Below are 19,814 nucleotides of genomic sequence, written 5' to 3'. Positions count from 1 at the left end.
CATCTGCTGGGATGTGGCCAGAGTGGGTTGTGCTCTTGGAAGCCGTTACCACTGGGCAGAGGTCAGCCCAGCCCCCAGGCTGCTCTAAACTCCCCTGATGCAGGGGGGAGAACAGGCCAGTGAATCAATCACTGTAACTGTCTCCTTGCCATCCCCGCTCTGTGTAGCACAGTGGGGAGCTCTTCTGGCACAGAAGAGAATGCAGCCGGGACTGTCACCACTCAGATAGCTGGAAGGCTGGACCTGTGGTCCGGGCACTGCTCTGTGACTCAGGTGCCTCTCCTACCCTCCAGCTCCATCGTCCTCCTTTACTCAGGAGTTCCCCACGACCTCCTTGTTGGGGTCTGCATTGGTTCAGGCTTGCCACATCCCCTGCTCATTTTCCCCTTAGATCCAGCCACCCCCTGTTCCTCCCCTTCTCCTGAGGCCCTTCCCCCTTTTCCTCCTCTTTACCTCAGGCCTCAGGTCACTGTGGGGAGCCCCGGAATCGCTACCTTCAATGTATGGCGTGTGCTGGTGGGTGGGAACACGGACTAGGGGATGCTCTCGTGTCCCCTCGCCCTCCTGCCCAGGGAAGTGAAACATCAGGACTCTCTGGATATCTCTTGCCATGGCAAGGCTCCAGCTTCCAGCCTGGGTAGGGTTGGGGCCATGGAGGAAGAGAAGGAGCAGGGGGTGGGGCCTCAGGTGGAAGAAGAGAGGCAGGGTGGTGCCACTGAGGGGGGACAGGGCTCCTCCATGTGTCTTTTGAAAAGGTGGTCATCCTACTCCGAATGGGCTGAGCTGGCATAGGAACGAGCCAGGCCTCGAGGGAGGAGTTGAGGTCATTTCCAAACCTTTGGGTTACTGGGGCAGTACAAAGGGAGGCGAGGGGGAAAGAATCTGGGCCTGAGTCTCTTTCCAGGACTCCTGTGCACTCACACACACAGCTCTGGGCTTACCAGGTGTGCGGTGTGCTCAGCCATCAATGCAGGGGCAGGGGCTGCCTGAATGGCCGCTCATGGGACTCCTGCATTAGTCACGTCTCTGACACGACTCAGTCACAGGCACACTGCTGAGGGTGTAGGGGAAGGGGGGTGTCCGTCCATGGCTGCTGCAGCCCCCCTGGATCACGCAGCACCCAGAGCGCTCAGGAGGAGCCAGGACTGCAATTGCAGAAAAGCTGTGCAACTTTTTTCACAGCCCGTAGATCTGTTAACCAGAGATGGGGCAGGGACAGGCCATGTGCAAGGGAACCGACATCCACGTCCCTTCTCTTTATTAATGGTGTCAACGGGAATTCTGAAGTCTGAGCAGCCAGCAATATGGCTCTTTAGAGCCAGCATCCCACTGGCTCTTCACAAACACAATCACTTTGTAAATGCCACTGCCTGCCGAGCTCTCCTTCCTCCGCGGTGTTTACAAGGAAATGTGCACACAGCACCCTAGCAAATGGATCCACGTACAGACAGCAACTATTTTTTATCATGTTGTGCAAGCTTAACCGAAATCCATCAAAATGCACAGCGCCATTTAGAGTCAAATCCACAGCACCGTCTGAGGACCGGATCAGTCTGGAGGAATCAGCTTGGCTAGTTATTCATTGCTGTGGGTAAAACGTGCACAGAAAGATTTTTCTCTAAAGTTTCTAACTCCCCTCCCCTCAATACTTCCACACACATCCCAGCCTGGCCCACAGCCCCGTTTGACAACATCTGAACCAGATGATCTAATGGCTCCTTCTGGCCTTAAACTCGATGACTCTATGAATCATTGGCTTGAGTGGATCGTTATCGTGGATACAACTTGAACAAGTTGCTCCTCTGAATGCTGACAGGCACTCAACCAGGGTAGACACTGGCCAAGAAGAATCAGGATTGTTACAGGATCTTCCAATCTGTTTTCTCCTTTCTTGTGGAAGCAGCCTTTGCTGAAACGTGTGTGAGCCTGGGCCCAGTCACCATAGTGCTCAGCCATCTCCATGTTACTGAGCCAAGGTGTGGAGATGACCTTTTCCCTCAGAATGCTTTCTGCCAGCAGGATGTCTCAGATGATACCCCCATGGCTGTTGTTCCATTGTTTGGCAGTTAGACCCAACATCCCCTCAGAAATCCTTTCCTTCTTTGCTTGTCAATTAGACCTATTCCACCTCAATGGCTTGGAAACACCGGTCCGGTGACTGTGCTGAAACTCCCAGCATCCCAATGATGCTCCAACGCTTCCCTCATAAAACCACTACCTACCCCTTATTGTCACTCCCCGACATCCCCCACAGACACCAAGGTGCTGGAGTCACAGGGTTTCCCAGAAGGCAGCTGTCATGAGAGGCTGTGGTAAGAGGCCTTTCATACACAAATGTCAGGGACATTGCTCTGTGGAACTCTGACATAACCTTAATCTTAGGATCTCAGAGCACTTTGAATTTATTTATCCTCCCGCCACTGCTGTGAGGCAGGGAAGGGCTATTATTCACCTGTGCAGAAGCTCAGAGACAGCCAATGGCTTTCCCATGGTCACACAGGGGAAGGAAATCAAACCCAGCTCTCTTGAGTCACAGAGCTATGCCCAGACTACAGGGCCAGGCTTCCAGCTATCTGAGTGGTGACAGGCCTGTCTGGATTCTCTGCTGTGTCAGCAAAGCTCATCCCTGAGCTGCAGAGAGTGGGGATGCAAGGAGCCAGTTACAGAGGTTTGATTCTCTGGCCTTTTCTCCCCCTGCCTCAGCGGGGTTTAGAGCAGCCTGCATGCTGGGCTGATCTCCACCTGGTGGTAATGGCTTCCAAGAATAGAGCACACTTTGGCCAAGTCTCTGCAGACAACAGCTTACCCCAAAAGCCCCGTTGGGACCTGAGGTAGCCCTATAGGTGCCTTCCATCTAAGGTCCTTGAAATAACTTACTCTCCCCTTGGGATACTTAAAAGAAGAACCCCCTTTGTGGGGTCGCATTTATTCAGTCTTCTCCAAAACACAGACTCTGCTACCCACTGGGCCCATCCTCCTCCTTTACTCAAGAACCCACCACCACCCTGCTTCCTAGGGTCAGCATGGTTCAGACTTGCCGCACCCCCTCTCCTCCTTTTCTCATGAGGCCCTGCCACCTCCCCATCTCTTCCCACTAGGCCCTTCCCCCTGCTCCTCTACTTCCATCGAGGCAGGCTATGGTAAGAGCTGCCCTGCAGCCCAAGCCGCTTTGGGGAGTTGCAATTCTCCATCTTCTCTGGGATGCATCCCGTGGGTGGGGAAACAGGCTGAGGGCTTCTCTTGGGCCTCCCAGCCCCCTGCCCAGGGCAGGTGGAGAGTCTGGGGCGCCTCACAGTGGCTCTGGCTCCCTAGGCAGCTGTTGCCATGGTCCAGCTCTACCTTCTAGCCTGGAGTGGGGCTGCAGTCTTGGATAAGGAAGAGGAGCACAGGGTGTAGTTGTGACATTGCAGGATGTGATGTTGCACTCCATATGTTTTATGAAAATATGCTTATGAATATGAATATGATGTAACTGGAATATGCTTTGTGCAAAAGGTCTCTTGTATGGTGTCATTAGAAAGCTTGCAATCTACTAAGTGTGTTCATCCCATTGGTTTGCATGTATTAGTTCTATGTCTGGAGTTAGGAGAATGAGATATAAACCTGTATCACTGATGTAAACATATTAAGTGGAAGCCATTAAGGGTGCTTCAGAAATCAATGAACTGTGAATGGCTCTGTATACTTGCAAGCCTTCCTGTGTACATGAGGGCCAGCCCAGGAGGAATCGAGACTAGAGGTCTCAGAGACATGTGACCATGTCACATGATACTGGAATCCATCTTAATCCTCGTACTTTTCCATGGAAGAGGCAGGGGTGGGGACAAGCACAGACAAAAGGTTCCTGCCTTGTGCCAAAGATATAAAAGGGGGTGGAGCAGGACAAAGGAGGCTTCCAGTCATGAGAAAACCCGTTTATCACCTAAGATGTGTGCTGGAACTAAGAACTAAGAAAGAAAGGATTGGGCCCTGAGTAGAAAATAGTCCAGTCTGTAAAGTAAGCTTATTGGAACATCTCTGAGGGTGAGATATTACCTGTAATCAGTTTCTTAAAGTATTAGGTTTAGACTTGCGAATTTGTTATATTTTGCTTTTGTGACTTATTTTGTTCTGTCTGTTATTACTCAAAACCACTTAAATCCTACTTTTTATGCTTAATAAAATCACTTTTGTTTGTTAATAAACCCAGTGTAAGTGATTAATACCCGGGGGAGCAAACAGCTGTGCATATCTCTCTATCAGTGTTATAGGGGATGGACAATTTATGAATTTACCCTGTATAAGCATTATACAGAGTAAAACAGACTTATTTGGGGTTTGAATTCCATTGGGAACTGGGTGTCTGGGTGGTGGAGACAGGTAACCTGCTGAGCAGTTTTCAGGTAAAACCTGCAGCTTTGGGAGCATGGCCCAGACCCCGGGTCTGCGTTGCAGCAGGCTAGTGTGTCTGGCTGAACAAGGCAGGGTTCTGGAGATCCCAAGCTGGCAGGGAAAACTGGCTCGGGGGTAATTTCAGCACATCGGGTGACAGTCCCAAGGGGATCTCTGTGACCGAACCTGTCACACTAGTCTTGAGGGAAGAGATGGGGCAGAGGGAGGGGCCTCAGGGGAAGAGGAGGAGCAGAGTGTAGGGTCTCAAAGAGGAAGAAAAAGGGATGGGGCAGGATCACCGAGGGGAAGTGGCTTCTGCGTGTATCCAGTTTTTGTCTCTTGACTAGGTGGTCACCCTACATTGAACAGGCTGGGCTGGGATAGGAGCTAGCTGTGCCTCTGTGAAGGGGCTGAGGACCATTTCCACCCCTTTAGAAGCAGTTGGGGCAGCACAAACCGAGGGGAGGAGAAGGAAATATGGACCTGAGTCTCTTCCCAGGATTCCTGTGGTTCAGACCCTCAGTTACACACTGCCCTGCCTTGGTGGGGAATGAGCTCAGCAGGTGTGCTGTGGGCAGAGCTGTCAATGGGGGGAGGGGGTGTTGCCTGAATGGCTTTTCCTGGATCCCCTGTGTTAATCATATCTCTGAAACAACTCAGTCACAAGTAACTGGCTAAGAGTATAGGGAAATGGTGGGTGACTGTGCTCCTTGAATAGCCCCTATCCACCACTGGTGCAGCCCCCATGGATCACGCAGCACCCAAAGCACTAAGGAAGGGCCTGGACTGTGACTCCAGAACAGATCTGCAGGTTTTTTTCCTGGCCCATGGATGTTTAACCAGAGACAGAACAGTGACAGGCCAGGTGTAATGGGAAACAACATCCACATCCCTTCTCTTTATTGATCGTATCAACAGAAATTCTGAGGTCGGAGCAGCCACTGACAAGGCTCTTTATGGGCCAACATCCCACCGGACCCCTGGCTCTCCGTGAAAACAGACACTTTGTAAATGCTGCTGCCTGCCTTGGTCTCCTTCCCCCAGTGCCCTGCCCTCCCACACCAGCTAGTGGGGACAGCCACCCTCCCATTGCTCCAAGCCTTAGATCCCATCTGAACCTCTCCCTATAGAGTGGTAATCAGTATGTCATCTCATCTCAATTGGAAGGGTCCAGGATGGAAAAGGTGGCAGTACCTGGAGAAGGGTGATGAACTGATTCTTCACTTGGCAAACACCCGGATTATCCTAACACGAAGGTGTTTGCTTTTCACGCTATATACAATTGGGTTCATCAGGGGCGGAACAAGCAGAGAGACATAGCCCAGGAGAATCGGAGGCAAGTGAGAAGAGCTTTTCCCGAATCTGTGTATCACAGACAAGCCGATCTCTGGTGTGTAGAAGATCAGGACGGCACAGAGGTGAGAGACGCAGGTGTTCAGGGCCCTGAGGCACTCTGCGTGGGATGCAACACTTAGCGCTGTTTTGAGGATCATCACATAAGATAGGAGGATGAGCAGTGAGTCCAAACCCACTGTTATGAGTGTAATAAACAAGCCATAAATGCTGTTGACTGTTATATCAGAACAAGCCATCTTCATGACCTCCTGGTGCAGGCAGTAGGAATGGGAGAGGACATTGGCTCGACAGTATTGGAACCGTTTCAGGAGAAAGGGGAGTGGAAACATTGCAGCCATACCTCTTAGCACACACACCAGTCCCATCTTGGCTGCTCTTGGCAGGGTTAAGATGGAAGCATATCTCAGTGGGTTACAGATCGCGATGAAGCGGTCAAAGGCCATCAACAACAGCACAGAGGATTCAATGCATTGAAGCGAGTGGATGAAGAACAGCTGGGCAAAACAGGCATTGAGGCTGATCTCCTTAGAGTTAAATAAGTACATGCCCAGTATTGTCGGTATGGTGGCTATTGATATGCCAAGGTCTGTGACGCCCAACATGGAAAGGAAAATGTACATGGGCTCATGGAGGCTTGAATCTATTTTTATAATGAACAGAATGACTGAATTTCCTACTATCGAAATAATATACATTAAGCAGAAGGGGACAGATATCCAAAGATAAACGTTTTCCTGCCCAGGTATCCCAGTGAGAAGTAACACTGCATGTGTGAATTGGGTGATATTGACAGCTGACATAATGTACTGGGAAGGGCCAATGAATTTTGACCTTTCCTTCCTGTAAGGAAAAAGAACAGGAGATTAGATGATATTTAATGGGACATCATTCTGCTCTCAGTGCAAGTCTAAACCCTCCCAGAAGCTCAAAGAAGATCAGCAAAAATATAGTCTTGGATTAACACCACTGATAGGAAGACAGGCATTGCCAGACTGGATCAGACCTGCAGTCCATCTAACCCAGTATCCAGTGGCCAGTTCCAGACGCTGCAGAGGAAGGAGCTCTGAAATAGGCAGCTATAACCTGCTCCCAGGGAAAGTTTCCTCCTGAGACTACTAGTTAGACATATTTTGTGGTATAAATCAGGAAGGTTTAGAGACTTTCCAAGACTTAAAAAAAATCCTCACTAGTGTAATTGGATTTTCTGGTTACCCATAAAAACATCCAGTCCCTCTTTGAATCCTGCTAAGCTTTTGGCCCATTTATATCTTGTGGCTGGGAGTTCCACAGCCTGCTTGAGCGCTGTGTGACCTTCCCACAGACACCCTTTCTGGCCTCCACTTCTCAGTGTGGCCCATTGTATCATGATTTGTTAAAACACATGGGAAGTGCATAGTGAAAATGTCCGTTGAAGCTATTTATAGACGTGTGTCATTGTCTCATTACATATGTTGGTTTAGTTTCTCCACTACTGAGAGTCCAAATTATACCACTCCCGCTTTGCAGTAGATGAGATATGTTCTAAGGGCCAGATTCTTAATTCAATAACAGTGACTTCAACTATATCACTGTCACTTCCGATTTACATGTGTAAATTCAATCAGAACTGGGCTCTATTACTTTCCCTTACCAAAAGTTCCCGATGATGCACTTTGACCCCCCCAGAGTCCCTCCAAGAGAAGCCGAAGTGCCTGGCCAATATTGACTGAATCCAGAGAGTTCTATCATCCTACAGGCTTCTCGCCACCCTCACAGGACCTGCATCATCTCCCCATGGAACGGTCTCTAGGTATCTGGCAAGCTAGAAGCAAACACTGACCGTTACTTCAGCTGGGCAGGGGAGGGAATGATGTCGCAAATGGGTGAATAGTGAAAAAACTCTAGGTTTGCTCTAATATCCACTTGAGTGTGCAAATTACTCAGCCATGCTTGTGTAAGAGGTGATTGACGTAAATTATATACAACCACTATTACACTCCCCTTTCCCGGACCTCAGCTCTACACTTTGCTGAAACAGTCATAAGTGGTTCTGTTCTCCCACAATGTTTTGGAAAGTCTTGCACAGGTACTGCAGAGGGATTGTGTTCATGCCCCTCAATGTAAGTGTCACAAACAGCTTCTGGTCAGTTACTAGGAGACAGAATCATACAACTGTTCACTGAACAAAGAGTTAACAGCACAAACCCATTGCAAACAGTATGTGGAGTACTTCTAAAATGCTTTCTAAAGTAATACCAATTAAGCAGTAAAGTTACCACTGCTCCTTCCTGTAGAGATTCCAACAACTCTGCCCCTGGCTTTCAATATATCTGCATGTCATGAAAGTTTGTTTGGAATATTTTTATGATAATGTAAAGTTTTGGCATAACTTTTACACATCATCTGTACTCTAGCACACATGTCAACCCATTCTTTCCCCTCTGATCTTCTTTCTGAGATCTTTTCTCTGGGACTTAAAATGTAGTGTCTGTCATCTGGATTTCTTCAGAATCTGAAAAGACCTCAATCTGAGCTCTCATTCAGTTGCTTGTCAGCAAACAAAAGTCTAGTAGCTCCTCTGTCCCTGGGTTAATAGCTGACTGGTTCTCCTCAGGTTCTGTTCTGTCAGTCTGTGACCTGTACCCAGGGTGGTAACAGCCATTGGGATCAGTATATGAAATATTAATTCCCTGAGCTCTCACTCTTTTGTACATAGTAACCCCAGAACCTCTTATTTCCACCAGGATGAGGGTTTACAAGACTTGGATTTCAAAGTCAAAAGCATGAGTATTCATGAAAATGGAACTTCATTTCCCACATGAGAGCAGTCTATTGCTCTCCCTCTCTCTCTCTTGCTGCTTATGTCCTGTATGAATAAAATGCATAGCACCCGGGAATGGAAGAGTGTCAGACATGGACCTGATCTGCAATAAGGAATGTGTCTGTTAAACCAATTTCTGGGGATGTTTGCTGTAGAGCTATATTGGGTTAACTAGTGGGATGTTTATGTTATGGCTATATTGGGAGAAACCAGTATGGCTCATCTTAGTTTAATAGCAGCCTACTGGAAAACAAGCAGGAAGGGAAGCAACAGCTCAAAATAAGCCATTGCTCAGTCAGTACTTACGAGAGACTTTACCGGAGCTACAAGCTGGGAAGAGCCTATATCTGGGCTCCAGCCACATTACACAGCTTGTTTTGCCAGTTCCGTGAGTCTGTGCAGAGCTGAGGCAGCTGTTGCTGAGAAGGTCTTCAGACTGACAGGCACAGACACCACTGGAGAAGTCTGAAGGCCCTCGGCCTGCCTGGGTCCCCATCAGAGTGCGAGGACTTGGGGTCAGAGATTTGTATAGACTGTTATTTGAAAACCCTCTTCTTCTCCCATGTTACACTTTATTCCTACTGTTTGATTAAACAGTATTTTGGTTCTAGAAGGCTGATTGGTCACTTGTCTCACCACTACTCACAGCCTTCCTGAGGGAAGAGCCACAGGTGCCAAACACACTTGGACCTGCTTGACCAACACTGTCCTGTAGCCAGAGCCCAGTATGAGGTGGGAGAATCGCAGGATTCCACCCCAGGAGAGGGCAGGGTACAACACCTCACGTCTGGAACTCAGAGACCATAGAGGGGGCAGACGTGCAGGTAGTCCTGTAACTCTGAGTGGAATCTACAGGGTAGAAACCTGGAGCCCTCAGACAGTCAGAAACATTAATAGGCTCTATCAGACCTGTTACCAACAGCAGCACAGCTCTGAATTGAGGAGCAATTGAGGAACAAATAAACCTGGGGTGATTTGGGAACTAGTCATTGATATTCCGTGGGGTTTCGTCTCGCTCAGCTCCTGGCAGAATTGGGCCCAGAGCACACAGCACCTCTAGAAACAGGACCCTTGAGAAATCCTGACTTGGGTCATCGGGGTTTTAACTCCAAGCTCACTTTGGATCTCAGATTTCTGTGTAGCTTGAACAATCCACCGTGGACCATGGGCAGCTGTAGGGGAGGGGTTCCTAAGCTACCTAGCGCTGCCTGCCCTCCAGCCCCATCACTGAGTCACCCCGACAGCCCAGGTGAGTTCTCTGCCGCTGCACAAAACATCTCCAAATGGAAACAGCTTGTAGCCTTTCCCCTTCACTTCACATTTTAAAGATAGTGAAACCTGCCAACATACCCAATTCCTGCTAGACGGGGAGCCACTGATATCAGAGATCTTCACCCTAAAGGACAAGGAGTTATCAGAGAGGTTGCAGGGCAGCAGGCAGTATCTGTTCAGATAGGGAGGCAAGTGTCTTTATGAAGCATGCCTGCACATTCCCTTGGGGGCCACTTGGCCATTAGGGAACCTCATCTGCCTGTCTTAGTGTGCACCAGCCTTACCCGCATCACGGCCAATGGCAAACTGCAGGAAGCCAAATCACAGGGGATAAGAGGTGATTCTACCCAAGTGCATTGCAGTGCCAGCCTTGCTGCAGGCTCTATTCCTGGAATCTGGGTTTGTCATCACTGTTCATATGATTCTGATTAGTCACATGACTACCTCGGAGGCGGCCGAGTGGTAACGATGATGCTGTCACATCTGTGATCTTGCTAAAATAAAATAAAATTGAATAATAATTATAAATAGGAGCAGATTTCTCCCCAGCAGGCCCCTTTTCTTCATTCCAAACCCAGGGTGCAAGCCAGAGAAGGGAGAGTTCACAAGGCTCCCTACATGCAAATTTCCCTCGGATCGTTCCAGGAGGGGGGTCCCTTCCCTTCTCCCTAAAGACTGAAACGGGGACCCAGGATCCAGGGATCCCCAAAGTTATATACAGATCTCCGTGATCAACTGGTTCCTAGGCCCCCCCACCCATAATCTCTGGGCCTCCACAACTGCTCTAGGACCCTCTCCAGCTTCCTGCTAGCACAGGCTCCTCAGAGATGTTCTACCAGGGCCTGTCACAGTAGCCACTGCCCACAGGACCTGCTGAAGGGTGAGTTGTACAGGGAGGAGGGGGCTGCACAGAGATGAGAGGGCTGGTTAGAGTAGCTGATGGGCACAATACCCCAGCCCTAGACTGGGCAGGAAGTTTAGACCTTTCCATCTCCAGAGTGCAGCCATAGACTCCCTCAGTGCCACCTTCATTTATGTTACGAGGACGAGGCAGATGAAAAGTCGCCAATTTCTCTTAGGGATCCAGATAGCTTTAGCTCAGCAGCATCATGGCAGCTGAGCTTTCAGAGAAAAATGATCCGTTTTCTATTAAAAGTCACCCCCCGAAATGGTTGGAAAGTTAACAAACATTTTCGTTTGGGTCAAAATTTTCTCATGGAAGGGGAAAAAACTGTCTTCCAGCCCAGCTCCAGCTGAAACCATGAGCCTCTGTGCCTGGTGCTACAGGACCACACCCGTAGGTGGCAGCACTCGCCTCCCCCCCCCCCCCCAGCCTCCTACACTGGGCTGCTTCTGGACGTTTACTAGGGTGGCTATGCCAGCTGTATAACAGAGGAAGCCCCTGGAAATGCTTCTCTGCAGCAACACATCCATCAGTGGAACAATTTGAGAATATAAGAACGGCCTTGTTGGGTCAGACCCATGGTCCATTTAGCCCAGTGTCCTGTCTTCTGACGGTGGCCAGTGCAGCTACATCAGAGCAAATGAACAAAACAAGGCAATTATTGAGTGATCCATCCTGTGTCACCTGCTCCCAGCTTCTAGCACTCAGAGGTTTATTGACACCCAGAGTATGGGGCTGCGTTCTTGACCATGTTGGCTAATAGTCACTGATGGACCTACCCTCCATGAACTTATCTAATTCTCTTTTGGACTTGTTTTACTTTTGGCCTTTGCAACATCCTCTGGCAATGACTTTCTCAGGCTGACTGTGCATTGTGTGAAAAAGGACTTTCTTTTGTTTGTTTTAAACCTGCTGCCAACTAACTTCATTGGGTGACCCCTGGTTCTTGTGAATGGGTAAATAAATCTTCCTTATTCACTTTCTCCACTCCACTCAGGATTTTATAGACCTCTGTCATATCCCCCCTTAGTCGTCCCTTTTCCAGCTGAACAGTCACAGTCTTTTGAGTCTCTCTTCATCTGGAAGTGGTTCCATACCCCTGAATATTTTGACACCCTTATCTGTACTTTTTCCTATTCGAATATATAATTTTTGAGATGGGGCAACCAGAACTTCATGAAGTATTCAAGGTGTGAGTATTCCATGGATTTCTACAGAGGCAATATGATATTGTCTCTCTCGTTAATGTAGATATATATAGTGATATGTATGAGGGATTGCATGATCATTTCCTTGAACGGTTGAGCACCAGATATACTCCTTATGATAAATGATATATGAATACTGTGGATAAATGGTATGCATACATAGATATATGTGTAAATAATGGGCATAGGTGTATATATGAGTATTTACATGTTTGTACCTCGAGCGTTCTGGATAGGACACTGTAGTGGACCCTCGCTCTCCCATGAGGAGTGAGGCCACTCAGTCTGCTTGCCTCCGTCATCCCGCAGTCACGACGGCAGGTCCCAAGGTGTAGGCTGTCTCTTTATTGGGGCTTGTCTGGCCACGGCAAGCATCCCAGGAACCGTCTAGGGCAGGGGTGGCCAACCTGTGGCTCCGGATCCACATGCGGCTCTTCAGAAGTTAATCTGCGGCTCCTTGTATAGGCACTGACTCCGGGGCTGGAGCTACAGGCGCCAACTTTCCAATGTGCCAGGGAGGGCTCACTGCTCAACCCCTGGCTCTGCCACAGGCCCTGCCCCCTCCCCTGAGCCTGCCGTGCCTTCGCTCCTCCCCCCAGAGCCTCCTGCATATCATGAAACAGCTGATCGGGAGGTGTGGGGAGGGAGGGGGAGGCGCTGATCGGCGAAGCTGCCAGTGGGTGGGAGGCGCTGGGAGCGGGGCTGGGGGGCTGCTGACATATTTTTGTGTCTCTTTGGCAATGTACATTGGTAATTTCTGGCTCCTTCTCAAGCTCAGGTTGGCCACCCCTGGCCTAGGGTCTTTGTTTCCACCCTGAGGCCAGTCAAGACCCTGTGTGTCTTCTAGTCCCCGGCCCCACAATAGGGCTGGGTGACAAACAGTCTCATACAGGCTCTGGCCTGGACTTGAGGAGGCTCAGGCTGCCAGCAACAAACAGTCTCAGGGCTGGCTTTAGCCTGGGCGGGGCTCAGGCAGCCACCAAAGCAGCAGTCTATGAGTGGGCTGGTAAGGGAGGTTCCTTCTCCAGAGCAGGAGCTTCCCGGTGAAGTGTAAGACGTTGGCCACCCCGGGCGGGGTGGCAGAGGGATGCGGCCCACCCTACTCCACTGCGTTCCAGCCCAGGGCCCTGGCAATGTGTCGGCGGGGATCCAGCCGCAACACGGCGACTGAGCCACACCTAGCTCTGCAGCCGGCTGCTCTGTGGCTGCCCCTGAGTTAATTCCTGCCTCCCCAGGGCTTGGTACCCCTGGCCTCCAGGCCTCCTCCGGCTCCTCTGGGTACACAGCGGCAGGTAGTCCCGGCCAGTCCTCTTCGGCGTCATCCGCTTCTGGGGATCGGGGACACCCGGGCGCAGATTCCCCTCCGGGGTGCTGCAGGACTGGCGGGGCGTCCTTCTCCTCTGAGGGTTCCACCCCCACAGAACTTCAGGGCCTTCCTCTTATACTTCTGGCCCCGCTCCTGTACTTCCGGCGAGGGAGGCATGGCAGGCTAGGTTACGCCCATCAAGGGGAGTGTAGTGGACCCTCGCTCTCACTTGAGGAGGGAGGCCACTCGGCCTCACTACAGACACATTTGGTCCAGCACACCTTTATAAACTATTCAAGTAAAAAAATTGACATTTAAATATTAATAAGCATTTGATTATTCCTTATAATGATTGTTTTTTACTATGGCAGTGTTGATAGCTAGTTCCATTTGTTTCTCAACCTGGTGTTGTAATTTGGCCTTCTTGGTTTGACGTTGCATGTAGCAACACATTCCCATCAGTGCAATTACTGATATGGTGTGTATTCCCGTCAGTATTACACTAAGTATTCTGACTATTGGGTGGAGAGTAATATCTTTTCGGATTTCCCACCTCTCCTTGCACACTTTCTACTTCTTCTATTTGTTGTTGGATAAGGTAAGCTATGGATATTAAGGCTTCCTTGGTTCTTGCCATCAAATCGTGTATGTCCAATTGTTTAGAATGGGGAAACAATTCAATTAATAAATCTTGCAGGTTTCCAGGAGGAGCAATAACTTCAGTGGCAGTGCTAACACTACTTGTTGGCCAAAAGGCCTGGGTTCCGATTTGAACTGTGCTGTTGACTTGCACACAAAATCCTGTATCAATTCCAGGACAGATGGTTCCATGTGTAGAAAAATTAGAATATCTCATACATGCACATACCACATCTTGTATTCGTACCACCTCATTGACTAATTCTTTTTGTACTGATCGGGCCCAGCCTCTTTTTGTGTTGTTGGTATCAATTGTAGCATAACATTGACACAGACATCATCCATTATGTTTTGTGCAATAAGCCTGGTTAATTTCCAAGCCAGTTTCAGTTACTAAGCACACAATGGGGTAATGCTGTGCGTATTATTTACCAAAATTCCCACACTTGACTGCGTCGTGCATTCACCTTGCGATGGCTATCATGATTCTGGGATGTATCAACAGGTGTGTTGTGAGCACGACACGAGAAGTCATTCTTCTGCTCTGCTCTGCTCTGGTTAGGCCTCAGCTGGAGTATTGTGTCCAGTTCTGGGCACCGCATTTTAAAAAAGATGTGGAGAAATTGGAAAGGGTCCAGAGAAGAGCAACAAGAATGATTAAAGGTCTTGAGAACATGACCTATGAAGGAAGGCTGAAAGAATTGGGTTTGTTTAGTTTGGAAAAGAGAAGACTGAGAGGGGATATGATAGCAGTTTTCAGGTATATAAAAGGGTGTCATAAGGAGGAGGGAGAAAACTTGTTCACTTTAGCCTCTAAGGATAGAACAAGAAGCAATGGGTTTAAACTGCAGCAAGGGAGGTCTAGGTTGGACATTAGGAAAAAGTTCCTAACTGTCAGGGTGGTTAAACACTGGAATAAATTGCCTAGGGAGGTTGTGAAATCTCCATCTCTGGAGATATTTAAGAGTAGGTTAGATAAATGTCTATCAGGGATGGTCTAGACAGTATTTGGTCCTGCCATGCGGGCAGGGGACTGGACTCGATGACCTCTCGAGGTCCCTTCCAGTCCTAGAATCTATGAATCTATGAATCTATGATTTGAAGGCTTTCACTGTTGTCATGATCTAAGCTTGAAACCTTATCAAATTTAGCAAACTGTAGGAACATAGGAGCAATATTGTTTTACTCCTTGCTCTTGTGTTTGTTTTAAAATAGCTGTGTGGTCTAGTACTCGTGGCCAATTTTGTAACTGTAAGTGTAATAATAAATTTTGTTTGATCATTTCAATTACCCGATCACCATCCCACACAGGCAACTGCCAGTGAAACGTCATTCTTTTCCATGCTGTTAATAATTGACAAAATAGTAGAATTTAGATGGATGAACCTTTGAGCAATTGAATGTATGATGTCAATTGTAATTGCATGTTGACCCAGAAATAGGCTACTAATGCCTCCTTCTGTTTTGACCATCTTACCTATTCCATCAATGATGCTGTTTATTTTCAGATTGAGATTTTCAATACCTCTGGAATTCCATATGGACATGCCAAGTCCTGAGCCTCCCAGGACGGTCCTCATAAGACCTCTTTTTTTTCCCCCTTTGCTGTTTTGGTAAGGGATTTTGAAACCCCTTCCAAAATTGAAATTGCATTTTAATTTCTGAATCGAACCAATCTTTATATTGTTGGGGGCACTGTATTGGCATGGTCATACTAGCAAAATTTAGTTTTAGTAGCACATATATCCGTCCCACATTCTGTACCATATACTCTCTGGTAGGGTCCAGGAAAATTCCTGATGTGGGCCAAGGTTGTAGAATTGGACATTCCATTGGTGGGGTAATGTCAGTGGTGAATAGAGTGGATGGGGTGAGGTGTGTGTTTGTGTTGGGTAGGCACCATCACATACTTGTACATGGTAAATACATTTGCTAATACCTGGGGTCATGACCCAAGTTCCTGTGAATGTTCCTTCATTTTAGCTGAAGGCTATGTATGTGAATGGATGCGCTCAATTTATCCTGTGAATTGATAAACGTTACCCTGTCTGTCTATTCCCCATATGTTTTTAAGATCCCGTCCACGTGACTGGTTACTGGGTTCACAGTTTTAAACCACTAGCATTTTCTCGTGGGTATGATTGAATATTACATGGCAAAGATCCTCCCCTACTACTGCTGTGAGGTGGCATTTTACTATTTGATGTGCTGTCACAAAATCTCACTCCATTTTTGGAGTTTCTACTTTTTGTTGATTAATCTGTGTGCATTTGTTGTCAATGGATGTCTCACTTCCAAGAGTATTACCAGGACCAGTGTCAGGGGATACAGCAAAGATAATAAAGTGTTCACAGTTAACCTCCTCATCCACCTTCCAACAACAAGCATACTGTCCCTGTGTGACTTTGGTTAAAATCAGTTCCTTTTTGATTCTTTGTGTGATTTTGGTAAGATGTTTTGTGGGAATATGCTGTGTCTGGGTGGTGTCTCTGATACTCCATGCCCAGGCTCGCAATACGGACACGGGTGACTCTCTAAGGATGTGTCCTGCTTGTTGTTTTTCTTCTGCTTCATATGCCCATTTGAGAGCACTTCTGGCAGGATGGATTTGGCTCACCACAGCCAGCCTGGTAGAGTTGTTTGGAGTCTCCGTCCACATGTTTCTGATTACGAAATTTACTTGGTATCCAACAATCCCTTTGCCTTTTGGATCAACACCACTACATCCAACAGTCTCCACATCCAGGTTGGCACCATAACCCACTAGGCAAAATGCTTCCAGTGTAGACAGCCAGTTGTGAAGGGCCTACTCAGGATAATGGGCCATTAGGGGAAACACTAGGCCTTAGGAGAAGCTTTTCCCCCATGTGCTGAGCCTTCTTGAGAACACTCCATACAGCCTATGGATAATGGCTGCTGTGACTCATCAAGGAATGCAAGGGCATGGGACCAGACCATATGACACTAAACTCCATTTTGCTACCTGTATTTTACCACTATATAAGGTGGGTAGTGACATCATCTCCTGGCCTCACTCCCCACACAAGAGAACTCCTGAAAACTCCTGAGGAACAAAGACTGAACTGGGGGAAGAGCTGCTCAAAGATTAAAGGGATTTCTAGTCTGCATATGGAAACTTGGTGGACTGTTTGAATCATTAGTTAGGGTGAAAAATTCCTAATTTATATCCAATATATCTACTATGTTAGGTTTAATTTGTATTTTGAACAGGTATCTGCTAGTTACTTTTCAGATCTTTTAAACTAGGTACCGAATATCACCAAGCCCCATTGAAAAATTATGAGTAACACAACCAAAAATCATAAGATGAATTTAAAATAATGAGATGTAAAAATACACTCACGTGGGGTTCATTTTAATTTGCCTTTGGTGTCTGAGCCTTCTGGGTCACCTGCTATACGTTTTCTAGCTTTTTTATAAATCAGTTTTTTACATAATCCTTCTAAGGAAAACTGAAAGCTGAGTTTCCCATGCAGTGTCTTGATCCCTGAAGCTGGGGTTCTCAGAAAGACAGGAAATAGTGTGACACTCCCAATTAAATGCCAAGAGGGGGTGCTGTTGGCCATATCTCAAGGGGAGAACCCACAAATGAAGGCACTGAGGGTTGATTAGTGGACATTTCTGGTCACACAGTCCATCAGTGGCAGAAACGTTGTTTCCCTCTGCACTGGTCTACAGAGCCCCAAGTTGTAAGGAATAGGGTTACGCCACAGACAGCCAGACATAACAGTGACAGGCTCGCAGAGTCACTAGGTACCTGTGGCACAGCGCAGAGGGGTTTATCCTCATGTTCAGGCATGAGACAGGCCGAGGGGCAGACCAGCAGGGCTCTGTTCGGCCAGGCAATGCTCTCCAGATCCTTCACGCTCTGAAAGCACGTCCTGATTCCCCCCTTACTGCCGAGCTGCAGGAGGGGCCCAGAACTCCCTCCTCAAAGGGGGCTGTGCTAATGACAGGCCTCATCCCCAAGGGGTGTTGGGAAGAGTTCAGGTTCTCCACCCAGTGACCCAAATCACCCTTATGGGGCACACAGAGCTGAAATCTCTCTATGGCACTTAGCTCTGGCCCCAGTTATTGCAGAGTCCGAGCGCCTCACAACCTGTAACATGTTATCAGTACAACACCCCATGTGCTTGGGCAGTGCATTTAACAGCACTGGGCAGATCCCAAAGCCAGAAGGCACCACTGTGACCACCTAGTCCGACAGCCTGTATAGCACAGACCAGAGACCTGCCCCAAAATAACCGCCAGAGCAGAACTATCAGGACAACATCCTGCTTTGATTAATAATTGTCCATGATGGAGAATCTACCACGGCCCTTGGTAAATTCCTCCAATGGTTAATTACCCACATTGTTAAAAAAAATTACACCTTAGTTCCAGTCTGAATGTGTCTAGCTTCAACTTCCACCATTGGATCATGTTATAACTTTCTCTGCTTGATTGAAGGGCCCATTGTTCAACGTTTGCTCCTCATATAGGTACTTACAGATTTTGATCAAGTCACACCATAACCTTCTCTTTGTTAAGCTAAATAGATCGAGCTCCTTCAGTCTATCACTATAAGGCAGGATTTCTAATCCTTTCATCATTCTCGTGGCTCTTCACTGAACCCACTCCACTTTATCAACTTCCTTCTTGAACTGTAGATACCAGAACTGGACACAGGATTCCAGCAGTGCTCGCATCACTGCCAAATACCCAGATAAAATAAATTCTCTTCTCCAATTCAAGATTCCCCTGGTTGTACATCCTGGATTGAAGTAGCTTTTTCAGCCACAGGGGCGCACAAGTTCAGCTGATTACCCACTATGAATCCCAGGTCCTTTTTAGAGTCACTGCTTCCCAGGATTGTGTCCCCCATCTGGTAAGGATGGGCTGCATCCCTTCCTCCTAGATATATACCTTTATATTGAGCTGTATTAAAATGCATACTGCTAAGGGACAGAAAAAGTCGGTGGAAGATCCTGGAACTGAAGCCAGTTCTGAGTCCCAGGCCAGCACTTTAACCCTGAACCATCCTTCCTCTCTGGGGCTAGGGGCTGGGGAGGGGGCAGCTGGAAGCTCAGCATGCTGAGATTGCCAAACACTCAGGGAATGAAACTCCTGAGACATCACTACACAGGAACCCAAGAACAATTCTTTTTCCAGACGAAAATGCTGAATCATGATTTCTCCTGAATCTATTGAGGGACAAACCCATTGGCCAGGGACCAGAGCAGGGTCATAGTGACTCCACATGAGCGCCCAGTGTGATGCAAAACAGGTGAATGTGACCCAGAGGGGCATAGACCTTGAAAGGACCCCCTGGGTCAATGTGTCCAGACCCCTGCTATGGCAAGCAGCACCGGCACATCGTCCGGGGCATAAAACCGTCTACTTCCATCTTAAAATGAGCTGATTTGTTTGGCCCACCCCCCACTGCTCCTGTTGGGAGGCTGTTCCAGAATTCTCCCTTATTGGATGGCCAGAAACCCTCTTCTCCTTCCCATCCTCAGTTAACTCCTGGCCAGTTTGTCCCCATTTGTTCTTGTGCCAACACCGTCCTTTAGCTTCAGCAGCTCATCTCCAGTCCTGGTGTTCACCACCCCCCTTCTCTCAATGTATTTATAGAGCAATCTGATCCCCGCAGAGCCTTGCATTGTGCTACGCTAAACTAGCCAAGCTCTTCAAGTCTCCTTGTAAGCCTGGCCCTTCATTGCCCTGACCATCCTTGGAGCCTTTCTCTGCACCAGTCACAGGCTGAATTCTCCTTTCCGGAATAGGAGTGACCCCTATTTTACAGTTTTTCAGAAGAGTTCTCAACAATGTCTGGTATATGGATATTAACAGTTCCCAATCTCGCTGACACATTTTAGTATCTCATTTGTCTTGTTCACAGGCGCAGCACATCAGTGGCTCACAGTCATCCTAGGACTGACTAATACAGCTAGGACT

General features: G+C 48.0%; 1 protein-coding gene across 1 annotated transcript; it reads right to left on the bottom strand.

Annotated features, from left to right (window-relative positions):
- Positions 1-5,591: 5,591 nt before the first annotated feature.
- Positions 5,592-6,527, bottom strand: LOC128832365 (olfactory receptor 51G2-like). Its single transcript, XM_054019671.1, has one exon. The coding sequence runs from the start codon at positions 6,525-6,527 to the stop codon at positions 5,592-5,594; it is 936 nt and encodes a 311-aa protein (XP_053875646.1).
- Between the last annotated feature and the right edge of the window lie 13,287 nt (positions 6,528-19,814).

Source organism: Malaclemys terrapin, chromosome 1 (genome assembly GCF_027887155.1).
Source record: "Malaclemys terrapin pileata isolate rMalTer1 chromosome 1, rMalTer1.hap1, whole genome shotgun sequence".
Lineage (NCBI taxonomy): Eukaryota > Metazoa > Chordata > Testudines > Emydidae > Malaclemys > Malaclemys terrapin.
This window is presented reverse-complemented; position numbering and strand designations above follow the sequence as displayed.

Excerpts from the sequence above, each read along its gene's own strand:
- LOC128832365 (XM_054019671.1), bottom strand. The coding sequence starts at position 6,527 with ATGTCAGCTGTCAATATCACCCAATTCACACATGCAGTGTTACTTCTC.